The 14,534-nt window shown below is 42.9% G+C and overlaps 1 protein-coding gene across 2 annotated transcripts in view; it reads left to right on the top strand.

The window, feature by feature from the left end:
- CLTCL1 (clathrin heavy chain like 1) overlaps window positions 1-14,534 on the top strand; it is a 97,770-nt gene that overhangs the window by 67,881 nt on the left and 15,355 nt on the right. For both annotated transcript variants that reach the window (XM_046026090.1, XM_046026091.1), the window contains exons 20-24: window positions 6,756-6,939; window positions 8,129-8,321; window positions 8,939-9,096; window positions 11,100-11,264; window positions 13,736-13,843. In XM_046026090.1, coding sequence (XP_045882046.1) covers window positions 6,756-6,939; window positions 8,129-8,321; window positions 8,939-9,096; window positions 11,100-11,264; window positions 13,736-13,843 — 808 coding nt within the window. The remainder of the gene's footprint in view (window positions 1-6,755; window positions 6,940-8,128; window positions 8,322-8,938; window positions 9,097-11,099; window positions 11,265-13,735; window positions 13,844-14,534) is intronic.

The raw sequence follows: 14,534 nt of genomic DNA, 5'->3' as shown, positions 1-14,534 counted from the left end.
CCAAAGGATATGGGATGATATGACTTCAGAGTACATTAATGAGAAGTTGGAAATAAAAGAATTTTTAAAAGTTAGGCAAATGTAAACCTAAAGGTGCTGGTATTATATTGATATTATATGTTAATATAGTATGACATTTTATGTTTTTATATGTATTTTCTATATTTAAAGCACGCAAAATAGACTTTGATATAAAAACCATTATTGAGGGACACCTGGTTGTCTCAGTCAGTTAAGCTTCTGCCTTCTGCTCAGGTCATGATTCGAGGGTCTTGGAATTGGGTCCCACATTGAGCTCCTTGCTCAATGGGGAGCCTGCTTCTCCATCTGCCTGCCACTCCCCCTGCTTGTGCATGCACATGCTCACTCTCTCTCTGACAAATAAGTAAATAAAATCTTTTAAAAAAATTACTGAAGTAGAAAGGGCCAGTAAGTAATCCCCACTTATACTTGATTTCATGTCCTTTGGTTTCAGGTGTCATGGTTAACTATGGTTTGTCTGAAAGTAGATAATATGTCAGAAGGTCAGTTATAGCCTAACACTGTGTCTCAATGCCTACATCATTCACCTCACTTCTTATTATATAGGCATTTTAGCATCTCACATCATCACAGGAAGGGGGAGTATGGTACAATAAGATATTTTGAGAACAAGAAAGCACATTCACATAAATTTTATTTACAATATATTGTTGTAATTGTTCTGTGTTGTCATTAGTTATTGTTAATCTCTTACTGTGCTTGATTAGTAAAATAAAGTTTATCATAACTGTGTATGTACAAGAAAAATATATAGGGCTTGGAACTATCTGTGGTTTCAAACCCCCACTTGGGGTCTTGAAATGTATTACTTGATGATGAAATATCATCATCAATACAAGCCTCAGAATTATCTAATTCTGAACCTGTATATACCTATAATACAGTTTCAAAATATGTGAGGCAACAGTTGACAAAACTACAAGAAAACACAGGTAAATTCACCATCTTGGGAGATCTTAACATACCTCTCCAGGTAATTGATAGAACAATTAGCTTAAAAATGACAATATTGAATAATTTTTTAAATGAGCATATTAAAAAGTATTCATAAAGACAGTAATAAATATATTTTTAAAAGTAAAAACATTATAACCGTTGACAGTTAATGTGAATTTTATAAGCTTACTGAAATGAATTCACATATATTGAACAAGTAGATGTGGTTCTTAAAGAAGAAAAACAAATCAGGAGACAAATTAATGAAAAGGTAAACTCTGTAGTCCTATCCACTCAACCATGATAAACGCTTGATGTAAATTCATGAATGATCACATCGTATTGAAAGATATCGGGGTACCTGGGTGGCTCAGTCGGTTAAGCATCTGCGTGCAGCTCAGGTCATGATCCCAGCTCCTGGGATTGAGCCCATTTTGGGCTCCCTATTCAGCACAGAGCCTACTTCTCCATCTGCTGCTCCCCCTGCTCATGTGTTCTCTCTCTCTCATAAATAAATAAAACCTTCCAAAAAAAAAAGAAAGAAAGAAAAAGAAAGACATCAGTTTTACCCACTTTACTCAAATTTACTGCAGTACCAGTAAAATTCTGTTTGTTTACATATGAAACTTGACAGGAAGATTTTAAGTTTTAAATCAAAAAGATAAAAGACCAAGAATAGTCATTGCTAACACGAATAATAAATCACTCAAGAGGTAAGAATAGGTTTTGGGATGGCAAGGTACTGACTCTGACTAGAATTATCATAAAATTAAATCAAGACATTATGGTTTGGGCAAGGAATAGAGAAATGGACTATTATACTAGAGGAAAAAACCCCTGAAATATACCCACACATATGTAAAATATTTATTTATGACAGAGTGGCTATGCAGATGGAAATAATAGACTTGAGTAAAATGATGTTGGGACAAATGATTATATGGGTAAAAATTAAGATTGGATCTCTATGACACACAATGTGAAGATTTAAATATAAAGTCGAAACTATCATGTTTTTAGAGTTTATGTTTAAAAGAAAAATACAGGGGCACCTGGGTGGCTCAGTGGATTAAGCCTCTGCCTTCAGCTCAGGTCATGATCTCAGGGTCCTGGGATCAAGCCCTGCTCAGGTCCCTGCTCAGCAGGGAGCCTGCTTCCCTCTCTCTCTCTGTCTCCTGCTCTGCCTACTTGTAATCTCTCTCTGTCAAATAAATAAATAAAAATCTTTTTAAAAAATAAATAAAAGAAAAATATATTTGTGGTCTAATAAATACACAAGCCAGTTGCAAAAATATATAACCATTTGAAAAACTAGTAAATAGGACTATGTTAAACTTAAGAACTTTATCATACTAAGATGAGAAAAGGGGAAGCTACAAACAGATGATGTTTACAACATACATAACCAACAAAAAACTAGCATGGAGAACATATAATGAAAGAAGAACTCACAACCTGATAGAAAACTCAGCAAAGCACTTTAGCAATCCTTCAGCAAGAGGAGAGACAGCTGCAAGTCTAAAGCAAGCATGCAGCCTCATCCGCCGTCAAGGAAACACAGTCTGGCCATTATGTACCATCCGTTTCCTCCTGCAGAGCCGAGGCCATCTAGCTCTCCTAATCAGCCTTGATGAGTGTAGAGCAGCTGGGCCACTTACATGCCCTCTTGGGAATGTGTTTTCCTATGGGAAGCCGTGCCTGTTAGAAAATATTTCCACTCTTGGGGCGCCTGGGTGGCTCAGTGGATTAAGCCGCTGCCTTCGGCTCAGGTCATGATCTCGGGGTCCTGGGATCGAGCCCCGCATCAGGCTCTCTGCTCTGCAGGGAGCCTGCTTCCTCCTCTCTCTCAGCCTACCTCTCTGCCTACTTGTGATCTCTCTCTCTATCAAATAAATAAAATAAAATCTTAAAAAAAAAAAGTGTTTCCACTCTTGATTCTGAACCTTGAAGAAACTTGTCTCACGTGTATCAGGAGACACATGCAAGAATGCACAAAGCAGCACTATTTCCAATAGCAAAGATCTGAGAGCAATGTAGATACCCATCCATAAAAGGGCTGTGGTACAGTCATCCAGTGGAATACCATGTCACGGTGGGAGGGAATGCTACACAACATGGGTGAATCTTGGACCTAATTTTTTAATACTTTTTCCCCTTTTTTTTAATTTTACTGTTAAATTGGTCTTTTGTAGGGGACGTATAATACTAGGAATTTCAACACATACCTAGATTCATGTACATAACCACCACAGTCTGCGTATAGAAAAGTTCCCTGACTATGAAACTCCCTCACTTGAGCTACCCCTGACAGTCACCCATCTCTGATTCATCACCATCAATCCAGTTGTGCCTTTCCAAGAATGTCATGTAAGGGGGATCACATAGTATGCAGTCTTTTGAGGCTTGGCTTCTTTCACACAGTGTAATTCCTTTGAGATCCATCTAAGCTGGGTGCATCAATAATTCTCTTTTATTGCTGTATAGTGTTCTGTGGTATGAATGTACAATGGTTTGTTTATCTACTTGCTCATTGAAGGACATTTGGATTGCTTTCAGTTTGGGTTTCTGTGAATACAGCTGCTATAAATGTTTGTGTCCCTATTTTTGTTTGAACACACCTAGCAGTTGCTGAGCCATATGGTATATGTATGTTTAACTGTTTAAGAAGCTGCCAAACTATTGTTTTCTGGAGTGACTGCACCATTTTGCATTCCCACCAACAATGCGTGAGAATTCCAGTTGCTCTGTATCTTCACCAGCACTTGGTATTATCAGTATTTTTTATTTTAGCCATTCTAATAAGCATATAGTGGCACATCATTGTAGTTTTAATTTGCACTTCCCTAATGGCTAATGATGTTAAACAACTTTTCCTGTGCTCACTTGCCCTCCGTATATCCTCTTGGGTGAAGAATCTCTCAGATCTTTTGTCCTTTTTTAAATTGGCTTATTTGGTTTTTCACTGTTGAGTTTTGAGAGTTCTTTATACATTCTGGATATAAGTCTTTATGGTTTTTTTTTAAAGATGTTATTTATGTATTTGAGAGAGAGAGAGAGAGCATGAGAAGGGGAAGGGTCAGTGGGAATAGCAGACTCCCTGCAGAGCAGAGAGCCCAATGCAGAACTCCAGGATCATGACCTGAGCCGAAGACAGTTGCTTCACCAACTGAGCCACCTAGGTGCCCCACAAGTCTTTTGTTTTATATGGGATTTGCAAAAATTTTTTTTTCCTAGTGTGGAGTTTGTCTTTTTATTCTCCTAGTGGTATCATTTGCTTATCGAAAGTTTTCATTTGGATCAACTCCAAGTCAAACATCTTTCTTATGGATTGTGTTTTGGTGGTAAGAACTCTGTGCCTAATCCCAGGTGAAAGATTCTCACTGAATTCCTTCTAAGAGTCTTGCAGTTTTACATTTTACATTTAGATATGTGGTTCAGTATCCAACAACATGTGAAGTTTAGGTTCATTTTTTTGCATGTGGTTGTACAGTCATTCCAGTGTTACTTGTTGGATCCGTTCTGCACTGGATTCCTTTTGTATCTTTGCCAAAACTCACTTGGCCAGGTAGTGTGATTCCTCCAACTCTATTCTTGTTCGAGATTTAGAATCAGCTTTGTCTGTATCAACTGGGAAACCTTCTGGAATTTTGATTGGAATTACATGAGATCTGTAGACCAGTTTGGGGACAGTTGGTATCTACTGTATTGAGTATACACAATATTCTCTCCATTTATTTAGATCTTTAATTTTTCTCATCAGCTTTTTATATTTTTCAGGATATAGATTATACACATGCCTTATTAGGTATATACCTAAATATTTCATGTTTGGGAACTATTGTAAATAGGTAGAAGGAGGGTTATTTTGTTTATAATTGTACATTGCTATATACAGAACTATGACAATGGTCAACCTTGTATCTTGATATCTTGCTAAGTTTACTTATTTATCCTAGAATATATTTTTTAAGATTTTATTTATTTATTTGATAGACAGAGATTGCAACTAGTCAGAGAGGCAGGCAGGGAGAGAGAGGAGGAAGCAGGCTCCCCGCTGAGCAGAGAGCCCAATGCGGGGCTCGATCCCAGGATCCTGGGATCATGACCTGAGCTGAAGGCAGAGGCTTTAACCCACTGAGCCACCCAGGTGCCCCTATCCTAGGATATTTTTTTTCAAAGATTCCTTGGAACTTTCTGTCAGTCATTTTGCCTGCAAATAGTGACAGTTTTATTTTTTCCTTTCTAATCTAGATGCTTTTTATTTATTTTTCTTGCCTAACTGCCTTGACTAGAGCCTCCAGTAGAATGTTGAATAAAAGTGGGGAAAGAAGACATTATCCTGTTCCTGATCCTGAGGGAAAGCATTCAGTCTCTCACCATTGAGACATGTGGATATTTTGTAGATAGCCTTCATCAGATTGAAGAAGTTGCCTTCTATTTCTAGTTTGCTCAGAGTCTTTAACATTAATGGGTGTTGCAATGGAGTATTATGTCTCCATCAGAAAGGATGAATACCCAACTTTTGTAGCAACATGGATGGGACTGGAAGAGATTATGCTGAGCGAAATAAGTCAAGCAGAGAGAGTCAAGTATCATATGGTCTCACTTATTTGTGGAGCATAACAAATAACATGGAGGACATGGGGAGATGGAGAGTTGAGGGAAACTGGAAGGGGAGATGAACCATGAGAGACTCTGGACTCTGAAAAACAACCAGAAGGTTTTGAAGGGGCCGGGGGGGGGGGGGTGGGAGGTTGAGGAACCAGGTGGTGGGTAATAGGGAGGGCACGTACTGCATAGAGCACTGGGTGTGATGCCAAAACAATGAACACTGTTATGCTGTAAATAAACAAACAAAAAAATTAATGGGTGTTGGATTTTGTCAGATGCTTTTTCTGAATCAACAGTATGATCATGTTGTTTTTCTTTTTTAAATTCTTTTTTTTTATTTTATTTATTTATTTGACAGAGAGAGAGATCACAAGTAGGCAGAGAGGCAGGCAGAGAGAGAGGAGGAAGCAGGCTCCCTGCAGAGCAGAGAGCCCGATGCGGGGCTCGATCCCAGGACCCTGAGATCATGACCTGAGCCGAAGGCAGTGGCTTAATCCACTGAGCCACCCAGGCGCCCCTCTTTTTTAAATTCTTAATATGGTACATTAAATTGATTTTTCCCCCAGATCTTTAAATGAGACAAAAGAAAACAAATTTTGTAAGATGTATCTGGTATGATTAAAGGAAAGTTCAGAAACATGCAAAACTATCTATATTGCTTAGATATAGTTCTTTTAAAAGACTATTCTTTTGACAGAGAGCACAAGAAGGTGGAGCAGGAGAGGGAGAAGCAGACTCCCCACTGAGCAAGGAGCCCAGTGTTGGGCTGGATCCCAGGATCCAAAAACAGTCGCTCAACTGACTGAGTCACCCAGGCACCCCTAAATATACAATTTATATGGTCGAACTATAAAGAACCACAAAGAGCTAATAGAGGCACAGTTCAGGAAAATAGGTACCTGTGAATTGGGAGCAAAGGCAGCTCCTGGAGAGGCTGCAGCAGCCCTCCAGGGATTGGTGGTTTTCTGATTTCTCCTACTTGTTGCTTTCTCAAGACTTTGGACCATATATACTTCATAAATACTCTGTTACATCTATTCATCAGTCATATGTGTGTGTGCTTTAAATACTTTTAAATCAGGGACCTTGGCCTGGTCAACCTGCCAAGGAGTGTTATGTACAGCTTTCATTTCTGTGACACTGTGCTGACCACCACCTCTCCTAAGGAATCTCCAGAATCTGCTGATCCTGACTGCCATCAAGGCGGACCGCACGCGGGTCATGGAATACATCAGCCGCCTGGACAACTATGATGCCCCAGACATTGCAAATATCGCTGTCAGCAGTGCACTGTATGAGGAGGCCTTTGCCATCTTCCGCAAGTTTGATGTGAACGCTTCAGCAATCCAGGTGAGCTGCTGAGTGCTGTCATGGTAGACCTAGGAACCTCTGCCACAGTGTCCTCATCATCACCAAGGGTGTCACACCCTCTGGTTGTTCAGTTTATCTCTCCGATCCTTGTGCTCTTTTCTGTTCATCGGTAACCCATCTTTCCAGGCTGTTGTCTCCTACTCTGCTGGTGCTCCTGCTGTGTGGCAGTCACCCTCACTTGCTGGTCATTCCTCTAGACTTGGGTACCTGAATCAAGGTCATGTGATCACCAGGGTCAGTCACCCTGGTGACTGAAGTGTCTGATTCTCAGAGGCCCTCACACATGATGACTATTTCAGCCCTTCACCCCCTGCTGCCTCAATTCCCCAGAGCAGTCCCACCAGCCCTGCTGCCTACCTTCAACCCCACCAAGAGCCCTTCCCTTAGCCCTCCTCCCTTTCCTACCAGCCTATTGGCTTTTTCTGGTTTTATTTCCAAAAATTATAAACCATGGGACATAACACAATAAAAAAAAATTATAAATGAAAGTAAGAAATTTTAGGGTTAAGGATAAAAAAACGTTTCCCAGTTTTTACATAATGTGCTTATATTACTTTATAATGAAAACCACAAATACAATAAACAGTTAAGATGAAATAAAATAAACCATGGGACAGATCACTTTAACTGCTGTCTTTCTAGATTCTTTATGTCCTTGCCTCTTTCTCTTACCATTTTTACCATTTTTCTGTACCTGCCAGTGAAATCTCACATCTCTTTTTGGTTCATACCTGGTCTATGGCCTTGCTCTGATATCATACCGTATTAGGGGCAGCTGCTGCACCTGAGCCCTTTAGACTCCTTCAAGCCTGCTTTCTGTCTGCAGAGCTATCTTATTCCCCACAGTAGCTCCTTTTTACATCCTCTATGCCCCGAGGCAACTCCCATTGCATTCTCCTGGCCCAAAAAGCTAAGCTTGACTGTCTCTCATTTCTTTATGCCCTTTGTTGGGAGTGTCTCTTCTTCACTTGGCATCTTCCACCTGTACAGTATAGGTCTCATCCTTTCCCTCCATTCATCATCTGAGAAATACTTAATGTCCAGTTGCTTTGGACTGAATTGAAGTGGTCATGCAACTTTAGGCAAAATGTAGAACTAACAAAAATCTGTCTGCTCCTTGGAGCTGACTCGGTGTTGTGGAGAATGAGAGCCCTCTTGTAACCCCTAGGTCCTGATTGAGCACATTGGAAACCTAGACCGAGCATACGAGTTTGCCGAGAGATGCAATGAGCCTGCTGTGTGGAGTCAGCTGGCCCGCGCCCAGCTCCAGAAAGACTTGGTGAAAGAAGCCATCGACTCCTACATTAGAGCTGATGACCCTTCCTCTTACCTCGAGGTCGTTCAGGCAGCCAGCAGGAGCAGTAAGCTAACCTCCTCTTCCCAGGGCTCTGCTTCTCACTGGTGTGAAGCCTGGCTGGGGTAGGGTGTGGCCTCCCAGGCATCTGTGCGTGTTACCCATCCAGAGATAGTGGGGACACCGCTAAGTGAAAGTTTTCCAAAAGAATCTATTACTCTTATTCTGTTAATGACACTAACTCTTCAGCTGACTGTTAACTAGACACTAGCTCTTTGGTTGACAAGATAGATTAAGCACAACGAATAGCACTATCATGATAATTTTAAGGTCAGAAACTTAGACACAGAGCTTCTTCTGGCCTTTCCAGTTAACTGTGGTACTCCCTTTTCCTGGGGCTATAATAATCATCCTGTCTTCTGGTGAGGTCTTTATTTGGTGACATGGAACTTGCCACCCTCGGGATCAGCCTCCATGTGGTTCTGCCCTTTCCATCTCTCCCACCTAGGATATGGCTCTGCGTAGCAGCCAAACAAGTCCTTCTAGACTTTACCTGGAGTCCAAGCCCTCACCGAAGTAGAGTGGGAGATTAAACATCTTAACTAGGGACAAAATGGGAGGGGCTGCACCTCCTGTTTAAATTTAGCAGCTCTGGATTAACCTGTTTTTGTTTTCTGTCTTTAGACAATTGGGAGGATCTGGTTAAATTTCTACAGATGGCCAGGAAAAAGGGCCGTGAATCCTATATAGAGACTGAACTTATTTTCGCCCTGGCTAAAACCAGCCGTCTGTCTGAGCTAGAAGATTGTATTAATGGACCCAACAATGCTCACATCCAGCAGGTAGGCCATGCCCTGGGAACCACAGACTGCTCCAGGCAGGTTCAGGGATCACTCCCTAGAGTGGTGCAGATTTTTGACACTGAGAAACAAGCCACACCGTGACTTAAGTCCTGTGTTAGTGTCACTGGTATGGAAATTAAGGCCCCTGGTTGTGCACACCAGAGTGAGTCTTCTAGAAAAAGGTGTCAGGACCATGTGCCAGTGTTCTGGCTGTTATCACTGAAGAGTAAAGTGAACTGAGTAACTGGCCAGGTAGAAGAGGTATGTTGGAAATCAATAGCTTTTCCATATGTCAGCAATTACCAGATAACATAACGGGAAGAATATTTTTTAAAGTAGGAATAACACCAAAATGTTTAAGCAAACCTCAAGGAAAAATGTTAAATAAAACTTTAAAGTCTCCTATTTCCTGGGGTAAAGTGTTAACTCCTAGAAAAAGTGATGGAGATGAAAGGATAATGAACTATATTCTAATCCCACTTGAAAGAATATACACATTTTACTGAAATAAATAACATAAAAGTGGACTTTGGATTCTTTTTTTTTTTTTTCAATGTATTTATTTATTTTTTCAGTGTAACAGTATTCATTGTTTTTGCACAACACCCAGTGCTCCATGCAATATGTGCCCTCCCTATTACCCACGACCTGGTTCCCCCAACCTACCACCCCCGGATTCTTTATTTCAAAGAAAGATCCAGTTAACTGTTGGAAATTAGATTGGAGTTTTGAAAGGGCTTGAAAGTTCATCAGGAGAATTCTGTTATGAATTCAAAGGTAGATTTTAGACAAGGCTTCATTTTCTAACACCTTTATTAATTTTCTGATTATAAAGGCAATTTTAAAAGTCAGGGTCACTGATTAAAACAAGACTTGGTAAATACAGGCAAGTGAAAAGAAAAAGGAATAGTACTACCCAATCCTTATCTCTGAGTCCTTAACCACATAGGAGTGATTTAGTACAGAGAACAAAATCACTGCTAGGTTTGCTGGGCTTAGCGGGGGAGGCTAAGTGAGGCTAGGTGAGGACCACAGATGCAGCAAGGGGGCAACTCAGTCCCAGTGCTTATGGAAGGGCTCTTCTGGTTGTGTCTGTCTCCTCAGGTTTTGGGAAGCCAGGCACTCAGCTTGAGCTGCTGGAGATTTGGGGAGAGAAGACAGGGAATGAATGATGGACAAGGAGCGAGTACCTGGGCTGAGGGAATAGGGTTGCTAGTGCTGCAAGTTCTTCTAGGGTCACCATCATGAAGTTCAAGAGAGCCCAGGCAGCACTTTGGGTTTCAGCTATCTGAATTTAGCTCTGCAGTCTTGGGTGTAGAGTTGGCAGAGAACATCTCTGGGTAGGACTGGGATTTGGCCGAGTGAGTACAGCCAAGTACAGCCAAGAGAGTGAGTGTAGAGCCCCATGGCTTGCCAACACCAGCAAGCCAAGAGGAGAGTTATCTGGGCCCAGATGGGGATGGTGGGAAGGAGTTGGGGTACCTGGAGGTCAGTGAGCTAGAAAGGAGGGGAGGCAGCAGGCAGAGAGTAGGTTCTTATGCCAGGTTTCCCAGGGTTGGCACCTGACAGTGACTGGCTGTTGTCATGAGAGACACCAGGTCCTGAGAGCAGAGGAAGTCAAAGAAAGCTAAAGCTGTCAGGGAATGAGGGAGATCTGTGGTTGGCAGCAAGGGCAGGCTATCCTCTGTTGGGTAGCTGTGAGTGGGGAGGAAGGAACCGGCCTGGAAGCAGCAAGGAGCACACCTCTGAGGCCAGGCCCACTGGGGAGCAGATCTGGGAGATGACAGCCAGCAGACACAGGAGCAGGCGATGGAGAATGGGTCCAGGGCCTGAGGGGCACACTTTATCCTTCAGTAGCTCTGTTGTGGCCCAGGCTGTGTGATCAGAAAGATACTCACCTTCTTTGAAAACAGAAACACCCCTGCCACTTAGGAACTTTAGACCATCTCTGAGGAACCTTCCCATTGAAGAAGGTCTCAGCAAAGCTATCCGGTTGTTCATAGGTTGGAGACCGCTGTTACGAGGAGGGAATGTATGAGGCCGCCAAGCTGCTGTACAGCAGTGTTTCTAACTTTGCCCGCCTGGCTTCCACCCTTGTACACCTCGGGGAGTATCAGGCAGCGGTGGACAGCAGCCGCAAGGCCAACAGCACCCGGACATGGAAGGAGGTAAGCATAGAAAGTCTCCAGGTGACCACTGATCTCTCAATCCTTTCCTCCTTGTCCTTCCTTCCTCCACACCCTTGTGTCAGAGGGGATGCATCTGGATGCGTGCCTTGTCTAGGCAGGGTTCCGAGTCTTCTGGGAAGGCTCAGAGAACCTTGTAAGCTAGCATTTGTGGTTGAAGCAAAGGCCCTGGAGAGTTCTTTTTTGGACCAGTCAGTTCCCAGAAGCTGTCTTAATAGCATGGAATTAATCAGCATGAGAAGTACTGTCCTAATTTAAGATATTTTTTAAAACCACCTTATTAGTGGCATCATCAGTGTAAATTGGCACTTTTAGTCTTTTGTAGTAAATTGGAAGGGCACGTCTTTTTTTTTTTTTTTTTTTAAAGATTTTATTTGTCAGAGAGGATGAGCGAGAGCGAGCACAGGCAGACAGAGTGGCAGGCAGAGACAGAGAGAGAAGCAGGCTCCCTGCCGAGCACGGAGCCCGATGTGGGACTCGATCCCAGGATGCTGGGATCATGACCCGAGCTGAAGGCAGCTGCTTAACGAACTGAGCCACCCAGGCGTCCCGGAAGGGCACGTCTTATAGCTCTCTGATAATATCGGAATTATCTGTAAGTAGAAAAAATATCGCAAAGAGAGGTGCAAAATATTTGGCTTCAGTGAATCTCCGAAGTACTGTTTGATAAAAGATTAAAATCAACATAAGTGTCCAAAATCAAGGGCAGGGTTAAATAGTATACATATTGCAACTCTACCAAAATGAGTAGGCAGTGTTTTGGAAAGGGAGGTTTCAAGTATTCTGTGAGAAAAGTAAATAGAATGTCCAGGGTAATTCTATTCTAGGTGTGAGTATGGGAGAGAGAGATTTCACAGGAAAAACAGCAGGTAACAATTGTGTCCTGAAGTAGTGACCAGTTTTCTCTGGGTGTGGGGTTATTTTTGTTTATTTGGGTTTTCTGCCTTTTCTACCAGGAAAACACATGCATATATATATATATATATATATAGAAGTTGGGGAGGTAGGGAAACTTCAAGAGAAGCCAGCTTTGCCTGTGGGTATGAGGTCCATCTTCAGCCATTAAAAAAAGAGCAGGGGTGCCTGGGTGGCTCAGTGGGTTAAAGCCTCTGCCTTCAGCTCAGATCATGATCGCAGGGTACTGGGATCGAGCCCCATATCGGGCTCTCGGCTCATCAGGGAGCCTGCTTCCCCCATCTCTCTCTGCCTGCCTCTCTGCCTGCTTGTCCTCTCTGTCAAATAAATAAATAAAATCTTTGAAAAAATAAAAATAAATAAAAGAAGAGCAACTTAGGGATGCCTGGGTGGCATCTGACTTTGGCTCAGGTCATGATCTCAGGGTCCTGGGACTGAGCCCCAAGTGGGGCTCCCTGCTGAGCGGGGAATCTGTTTCTCCTCTGCCCCTTCCTCTGCTCCTGTGTTTCTCTGTCTCTCTCAATCAGTCAGTCAATCAATCAATAAAATCAAAGGGAGGGAGGGATGAAGGGAAGGAAGGAAAGAAAGAGCAACTCAGGGGCCCCTTCTGAGTCTTTTTGAGCAGAAGCCCAGGAGGCTTCTTTTACTTCCTAGAACTTGTTATCATTAAGTGTACATACCACAGAGTGCCTAAAACAAATGCTCAGTTTAAAAAATATTTATTAGGGGCGCCTGGGTGGCTCAGTGGGTTAAAGCCTCTGCCTTCGGCTCAGGTCATGATCCCGGGGTCCTGGGATCGAGCCCTACATCGGGCTCTCTGCTCTGCGGGGAGCCTGTTTCCTCCTTTCTCTCTGCCTGCCTCTCTGCCTACTTGTGATCTCTGTCTGTCAAATAAATAAATAAAATCTTTAAAAAAAAATAAAAAAGGGGCGCTTGGGTGGCTCAGTGGGTTAAAGCCTCTGCCTTCGGCTCAGGTCATGGTCCCAGGGTCCTGGGATCGAGCCCCGTATCGGGCTCTCTGCTCCGCAGGGAGCCTGCTTCCTCCTCTCTCTCTGCCTGCCTCTCTGCCTAGTTGTGATTTCTCTCTGTTAAATAAATAAAATATTTAAAAAAATAAAATAATAAATAAATAAAAATATTTATTAAAGTAAGTTCCTCCCACATAAACAGCACTCAGATGATCTGTGCTCCCTTCACCATTATTCTTGAACTTCATTAAACCGTTTCAAACCCTGAACCTGCAATTCCAGCATTACTTTTGTGTCACCTAAAGAGACCTTCACGCCTCAGGGCTTAGAAGTAATGCATGAGCCCTTTTCTCTCCACAGTCTCCAATACCCCCATGGCCTGCACATTAAAAAATGTCATCATTTTTTCTCCCAGTCTCACACAGCTCATCTGCCAATTATTTACTTGTTCAGAATCTAACTTTAAAAACCCTGTTTGCTGGTATTTCTGCATTTATAGTTGCATCCCTGGCTTGTGGCACTGTGCCCTGTCTGGGGGACACTCACACTGTCTGGCCTTCCCTCCCATAGGTGTGCTTTGCCTGTGTGGATGGGCAGGAGTTCCGCCTTGCACAGCTGTGTGGTCTTCACATTGTCATTCATGCAGATGAGCTGGAGGAGCTGATACGCTATTACCAGGTAACTAGTCTTTGGCCAGAGATGATCTCTGCTGGCAGTGGAGATGACAAGTGACCCCTAAACACTCCACATAAAGGGACCCTCATCCCCTCAGTATGTGTCACGTCCACAGGTAGGCATATGAAGCACTGTCTCTATGGAAAAGTCTTTTCATGTGCTAGACAACTCATCCACAATTCAGATTGGTTGTTAGATATCTTGGACCTCACTGCTAGCTTATATTTGTGTTTTTAAGAGTACTCCCCCCTCTTCTTGTGTCCTTGGGCCTTCAGAAGCCTAGCCAGTGGCTTACATGTGTGAATAACCCTTAGGTAAGTTTCTGGGAACACTGGACCAGTCATAGCCGAGACACAGCCCATACCCCAGAGTGTGTGGCCCACAGAGGGTGTGATTATCAGGTATCATAGAGACAGAGGACATAGTCTGGGGGTAGGGAACCCCAGGGGGCCTTTGAAGAGTGGGAGCTATCTGTGTTGGTGTCATAGTTCCTCTCTACTGTCAGGTGTTTGATAGACATCAGTGTGTTCAGGGTCTGGACCTTTGTCTGTGGAAGTCCTGGAACTGCGTGTGTGGAAGTGTGGGGTCTGCAGGGCAGATTGCAAATTGGATTTTGCTCAGCAGTGTTACTGTGCCCATAGAATTCAGTCCCCAGCCCCCCATCACTGAGAGGATAATAAGGGCTATGGGGGGA

The sequence above is a fragment of the Meles meles genome, chromosome 12 (assembly GCF_922984935.1).
Source record: "Meles meles chromosome 12, mMelMel3.1 paternal haplotype, whole genome shotgun sequence".
Classification (NCBI taxonomy): domain Eukaryota; kingdom Metazoa; phylum Chordata; class Mammalia; order Carnivora; family Mustelidae; genus Meles; species Meles meles.
Note: the sequence above shows the minus strand (reverse complement) of the source record. Positions and strands in the feature narration are given on the sequence as shown.